The 6801-nt window shown below is 58.1% G+C and overlaps 1 protein-coding gene across 2 annotated transcripts; it reads left to right on the top strand.

The window, feature by feature from the left end:
• Positions 1–1247: 1247 nt before the first annotated feature.
• On the top strand, positions 1248–6801 carry FADS6 (fatty acid desaturase 6). Of its 2 annotated transcripts, XM_051798105.1 has the most exons (7): positions 1250–1560; positions 1794–2149; positions 2917–3083; positions 3331–3511; positions 4349–4536; positions 5064–5243; positions 6164–6801. In XM_051798105.1, exons 1-7 carry the CDS (start codon positions 1523–1525, stop codon positions 6311–6313), a joined length of 1260 nt encoding a protein of 419 aa, XP_051654065.1. In that variant the 5' UTR covers positions 1250–1522; the 3' UTR covers positions 6314–6801. The 2 variants fall into 2 exon arrangements, with proteins under 2 accessions (XP_051654066.1, XP_051654065.1); XM_051798106.1 differs by lacking the exon at positions 5064–5243 and having other exon boundaries at positions 1248–1560.

Raw genomic sequence — 6801 nt, 5'->3', positions numbered from 1 at the left:
ACCAGTTCTGCCCCCTTGTGCAATGGCAGCTCCACCACCACTCACCTTTGGCTCCATGGAACGGCAGCGCTGTGCCCTGGGAGCAGGGATGTCACTGTGCTGCCACTGTCCCTTGTGGTGACATCCACAGTGGGTAATGAAGAGGTAATGAAGGTGTCACTCAGAGGCAGCCCCACCCGATGCACCTTTGGATCTGACACCCACCTCCCCTGGCCTGGCAGCCCCCACGGGTGATGAAAGCCACGCTGTGTATCAGAATGAATCACTGGCTGGGCTTCACACTGTGATTCCTCAGTGCCCCTGGCTCTAGAAATGGTCTTTCCTAATACAAGCTGTTGCAGTGGAAATGAAACCTCAGCAGGTCCCTGATGCACCCTTGGCTCTGCTGCTTTTGCAGCTGTTGGGTTTTTTTTTCTTAATTGTTATTAATTTTTTTCCCCAGGGTATGATGACAATTCCCTGGGGCTTGGTGCAACTTGGATGTGAGGTTTGCTTTGCTTCCCTGCATGTCACTGCAGTGATGTGATGTTACTGGAGGTGCTGAGCCCATCTCATTTTGGGGATGAGATACCCCAGGGTTGGGTATAGCAAACCAGCCTTGTTTGTTACAACTCCATAGGGATTTGCTAGATGTCAATGTTCATTAAGGTTTGGGTAGATCAGTTGAGCTGATTTGGGTTTTGGTAAGGAAAAATAACAAAGCAGGAAGAAATCCAGTGCCACAGTGAGGAGTGATGTTGTTTTAGCCTTCCTCCATAAGGAAATGGGGCTCAGGAGGTCCCGGTCTGCACATAGGCATCCCCAAATCTTTTGGATGCCTGTGTTGTGTCTGGGTGATTAGTCAGGAGGCAGCGACTGAAAAGGGAGGAAATCCTTCCAGAAATTCTGGAAACAGCTCAGAAGAGAAGAGGGACCCTGTAGGGGTCAGGATTGGGCGCCAGAGCTTCTAGGGACAGATTTGGGGTGACCTGGTCCCTGGCAGGTGCCCCTGGGCTCGGTGTGTCCCCCAGCACAGAGGAGGGAGGGAGCGGCCCCGCAGCAGCAGCGGTTTGGGCAGGCACAGGCAGCCGCGCAGCCGTGCGCTGCCCCTCCTTCCCAACGCCGGCTCCCTGCTGTGGAAAAGGCCGTTTTTCTCCCCAAAACAGCTCCCTCGTGGGACAGGCGGTGTGTTGCTCCCTCTCCCCGGCAGAAGCGAAACCCTATCCCCGTCCTCAGCGCTCCGCTTGGGTTTCTCAGGGCTATTTCAGGCACTTGGCTCCTCTGCCTCTCCAGCGTTTCCACTGCCTCTCTCCATCTTTTTTTCCGCTCCTCCGCTGCCGTCGCCTCCCCGTGCCCCCGCCGAGTGTCCTCCCCGCGGCCCCGCCGCCGCGGCTGCTCCCCGATATGGGCCACCAAGGCGGATTATTGCCATCGCTAATCTGCATTCGCCCTCCTCCCGGTCCTCCCCTGCTCCTCCCTTCTCCAAATCGCTGCTGTACGGCGCCGGTGTGCGGTGCCGCACGGGCGGACCGGCCACCCTGGAATGGCCAGCGCCAGGAGAGCCACCGAGCCGGGACTGCCGTGAGTAGGGGGCTGTGGTGGCCGGGTGGTGGCCGGGGTGTCCGTGCGGCGGGAGGCTGGGTGGCTCTCCGGCCGTGTCCACTGGCTGCGTCCTCCTTGGATTGTTTATCTTTTTCCATCCCTGCCCTTCCCGTGTCCTTCGGCGGCAGCGGGAGCCGGGAAGCCCGTCTGCGGTGGGTCGGGGTGCTGGGGTTGATCCCCTGTGGGTCATACCCTGCGTGGCCTCTGCTCAGTAGGGAGATGGCGATGGAGAACGGGGACACGGCGGGACAGAGGGGACAGCAGGTCAACGGTGAGGTCAGCGGTACCCCCCGGCTCCGGGGGATGGGGGATCCCCTGCTCCGGGACACGACAGCACCTGACGGCAGCAGGACAGAGGTGATGGCAGCGGGCTGGGAGTCGGGACCAGCGCTGGGTGACGAGGATGGGACCCCCGGGGGGGGCCCACAGCGAACAGGGCAGCAGGAGGAAGCCCTGATGACCGAGCTCTCAGAGCTGGTGCAGAAGGTGGTGAAGAGCAGCAGCTGGTGGGAACGGCACGGCGTGGACATCAGCATCCTTGCCTGCAGCTTCCTCCTGCTCCCGGCAGGTAACTCAGCTCAGCCGCCCCAAATTACAGCCAGGGGGTCCTGGGGGGGTCACACTGCCTCCTCATGACTGTTGCACTGCTGGGAGCCTGTTAGCACTTATTAAGGTTGTAACAAAGCCGCAATAACCCCTTCACTCCTTGACATGGGGCACCCTGACCCCAATAGAAACCCACAGTGGGTGACGATGACACCCAGGGTACACCCTGGGGTGAGGGGATGGTGGCACCTGGGGTACAGCCTGGGGTGAGAGGATGGTGATACCTGGGATACAGAGGGGTTGGATGGGCACAGTGCAGGAGAGCGAGTCGTGTGACCCCGTGCCCAGCCATGGGACAGGGAAACCCTGGTGGTTTTGGTAGCAGTGGCCACCAAAAGTGGTGTGTGCAGGGAGACACAGCTGAGCAGGGGGTCTCCAGTGGCATGTTTGGAAAGCTGGGACCTTCCCTTGCTTTTGAACTCCTGGGGATGCTGAAATCCTGGCAGTCTCATGTCACCAGTGGGATCCCAGCCAGAGCTGTGGGGTGGGATCTGGCACCAGCAGCACCCAGTGCCATCGCAGCTGGAAGTGTCTAAACCTTCAGTGTGATGGCCTGAGGGCAGTGAGGAGGCAAACTCCCTGGCTTGGGTGATGTAAATACCTGTCATCATGGCTGAAGAACAGGTTTAGGGCAATGGCATGTTTGGGTGCAGCAACACCTCCAGCCTGGCTCAGAGGGCTGCAGGACATGTCCGTGGCCGAGCTCCTGCCCGGCTGGTTTCTCCACAGGGTTCCTGTGCCTGCGGTCAGCCCAGACCATCCCTTTCCTGGTGGGTGTCCTCACCCTCGGCGTGGTGCATCACACCCTGACCGTCAAGGGCAGCCACCTGGCCAGCCACAACGCCTTGACCGAGTCCAAATCCTGGGGCAAAGTGTGGGCCATCTTCTTCATTGAGGTGAGTGGGGCTGGGGGGCGTGGGTGGCAGCCCCCCAGAAATGCCCCATCAGCACCTTACCATATTGGGGAATGGTGGGAGTGGTTTCTAGTGCTTAACTCCAAAAAAGTCCATTTCCAGATGGGTTTGGAACCCGTGGGGTGCAGAACATCTCCCCTGGGTTCCTCTCCCACAGGCCCAAGCCAGGCAGCACCCAGCCCTGGCACCATGACTGTAAGCACCACCTCTCCTTTCTCTTCCTGCCCAGCTCTGCTCAGCTTTCACAGTTGAGCAGGCCACCTACAACCACGTGAAGATCCACCACGGCTACACCAACGTCATCGGCCTTGGGGACTCCAGCACCTGGAAACTTCCTTTCCTGAACCGCTACATCTACATGTTCATTGCCCCTCTCGCAGTGCCCGTCCTGACCCCTCTGGTTGCACTTGGTATGTGTCCCAGCCACCCTGGGACAGGGTGCAGGGAGCTTGTGACTGTCCAGGTCTCACCCCACCCAAGGGTCCTGCTTTGTTTGGAGGCATCACATTAACTACATCAGCCCCTGGCGGGACAGGACACCAGTCTGCAGCACAGGCAGGAGATGCTGCACTTGCCCTGGGGCAGCATCTGCTGCATCTCCTTTCTGCTGATGCTCAGAAAACATTTCGCCTTTCCCTATGTTGGATGTTGAAAGCTCTGGAAAAAGCCACTATGAGCCTGAAGCACTCAAAATTTGCTGTCCTTTAACTCAGACCCTCTGCCATTGTGGGGTTCAGTGTCACATGTGGGTCTCAGGATGGTCAGAGCACACGGGGTGTGTTTGATGGCTGCGTGTGGGGTGGAGGGCGTGGGGGCTGGGATGCAAAGAGCTCAGGCAGGCAAAGTGGTGTCTCTGGGGAAATAATGGTGCCAGGAAATGATCAGAGAGAAGAGCTCAGAAAGCAGTAAGAGCCTGAGGAAACCCAGCCCTCTGGGCTGCACAACCCAGCTCTGGGCAGTGCCGAAAGCACAGACAATGACTTGACAAGTTGTAAGAAACAAAGATGCATCTGAATCCCTGATGTGATGATGCACAGCTGGATCAGCTGCCCTGAGGAGGCTCTGGGACCCAGCCCCAAAAAACAGCAGGTCTATGGGATTTGGGCCAACCTGGAGGATGGGGAAAGGGAGATGATGGGACAGGTTGTAGGGTTATTGGCACACTGGGCAGCCTGGCTGCTGGTGTAGCAGTGGGGCAGGGAAGCATCAGCACCTCTCCCATGTGCTGCCTCTTCTTCCTTGTGCAGATTTGTTGAGGAATGTGGAGTGGAAAGCAGCTCTCCGGACTCTCTGCTGCATGTTCCTGGGTTTTTACTGCCATTACTGGCTGCTGCTCCACGTCTCAGGCTTCCAGTCGCCGTGGTCTGCCCTGCTCTGCATGCTGCTCACCCGCTCCCTCCTGGCACATCCCTACATCCATGTCAACATATTCCAGGTAGAGACCTGAAGCTCCAAGACATCTCAACGGTGCTGCAGACAGGCCAGTGACCACCCAGTGCTGGTGACATAGCCTCAGCTGTCACCTCCCTTGTGCTGATGTTGTCACTGGGAGGATCAGGCTGGTGGTGCTGGGTGGGAAGCGGTGGTCCTGGGAGAACATCAGGCCACGTGGGTGTGAAGTACAGGAGGGTGATGTTGTCTGCAGTGGCTTTCAGGACTGGGAGGGTTGGTGTGTTTTCAGGTGTTGGTGCAGGTGGTGTTACAGGTCCTGGGATAGGAAGAGGCCCATGGCTCAAAGTGTGGGCGAGTTGGGGGAACAGAGCCTGGGAGCTCCTTGGTGTCCATGGACAGACAAGCACGGGATGGAGTGACTTTAGGGACAAACCCAGCTCTGGGGTTTGCAGTCAAACCTCAAAATGTGGCTCAGCCTGGCCCACGCACTGCCAGGGCTGCCATTGGCTCTGCTGGGAAGTCTGGGGAGGTGACGGGTGCCACAGGGTCCCCATCCCGCCTGTCCCGCAGCACATCGGCCTCCCCATGTTCGCGGCCGATCGCAAACCCAAGCGGATCCACCTCATGAGCCTGGGTGTCCTCAACCTGCCCCGCAACGCCCTCCTCGACTGGTCCTTCGGCCACTCGCTCATCAGCTGCCACGTGGAGCATCACCTCTTCCCCAGCCTCTCCGACAACATGTGCCTGAAGGTGAGGCAGGCCTGCAGGGTGGCCGAGAGTGCTGGGAGGTGACACGGGGACGAGACCACCCACCTCCCCACCACCTCCTCTCCCTGCCACCAGACCTCTCTGCGCTGCATTCCCCCTGTTCTAGAGACCTCTCATTGCTTTTTGGCAGCCCCTAACCGACCTCCCTCCATCCCATTCCTGTTTCTCCTGGGTTTCTGCTCCTTGCTCCTTCTTCTGGTCCCAGTTCCAGCCCGAAGCAGCCTTCCAGCAGTCCAGGATCCTCCCAGCTCTTCTGCTGGGAAAGTATCCCAAGTGTTGCGCAGTCTGATTTTTGGTTCAGCCAGCATCCAGGCAAACATCCTGTAATTTTGGTCATGCCCTTACTTGTTGCTCTGAGGTGTGGAGTGTGTTCTAAAGGGACTCTGAGCACTTCCTCGGCTTGAGGGGATCTCAAGACAGGTCCATGTCCTTCAGCACGGGATGGCCACTTGTTTAATGCTGTGCCCTTATTTTCAGTGCCCTTTGCTTGAGCTCACGGGGCTGGCAGGACCTGTCTCCCACACAGACATGTTGCAGAGAAGGGGATAATTATGTAGTGGCACCTCCCAGCCCCGCTGCCGAGCCAGCTGTGTGGGCACATGGGATAACTACGGGTGTGAGTGCCGAGCATGCGTGGCTGGCTCTCATTAGGGCACCTCTCCTAATTCAGAGCCCTACAAAGGCATTTTGCCAAGGTGAACTCCCTGTGTTGCTGCAACTGGAAACCACCTTCCTCTTAATTTTCATGGCAAAGGTGTTATGGCTTGGTGCTGCCTTCTCCAGCCATGCTTTGGGCATGTGGGATGGGTTTTCTGGGCTCCTTTTGGGGTGCCTCAGGCTGGGAACATTGTCCAAACACCAGGGTATCCCACACAGAGGTGATGTTGCCTTTTCTTTTGCAGATCAAGCCCATTGTCTCCCAGTACCTGAAGCAGAAGAAGCTGCCCTACAACGAGGACACCTACGGCTCCAGGCTCCGGCTCTTCCTCCAGAGATACGAGGAGCTGATGGTCCACGCTCCCCCCATCACGGACCTGGTGGGCATCCAGTGAGGGCTGCAGGACTCGGGGGGCTGCTTCCCACAGGGACTTGCAGCAGGGATGGTTTTAGCAGGATTGGGGCTGCACAGACCAACACTTCCACAAAGCCATCGTGTGGGAAACGTCCCTCCCCGATGTCTTGCTTTTGGCTAGAAAACAGTGCACAGAGACACTGCAGGAGAGCCAGGCGGTGCAACACCGGGGACAGAGGGATCAGGGTCCCCTCACAGTTATTCCCAGCCAGGGCTTAATTTTATCCACTCTGCTTTCACGCTTGGGGAGAGGAACCCCCCCCTCTGTGAGAGATGCAGCACTGTGTCCAGGACATCCAGGACTGACAACCACCAGGATCTGTAGGATGGAGCTGCCACTGTGTGGCTGGGGCTCAGGGAAGGGATGGATGGTGGGGAGGGGGTTGTGTCACTGCTGCTTGTGCTTTGCTTGACTTTGGGCTAAATCAGTCCCTTTTAGGAACAATGGTTTGGCAAATTCAGCCTTAA

The sequence above is a fragment of the Manacus candei genome, unplaced genomic scaffold (assembly GCF_025592945.1).
Source record: "Manacus candei isolate 608988 ecotype Guabito, Panama unplaced genomic scaffold, ASM2559294v1 h1tg000047l, whole genome shotgun sequence".
Classification (NCBI taxonomy): domain Eukaryota; kingdom Metazoa; phylum Chordata; class Aves; order Passeriformes; family Pipridae; genus Manacus; species Manacus candei.
Note: the sequence above shows the minus strand (reverse complement) of the source record. Positions and strands in the feature narration are given on the sequence as shown.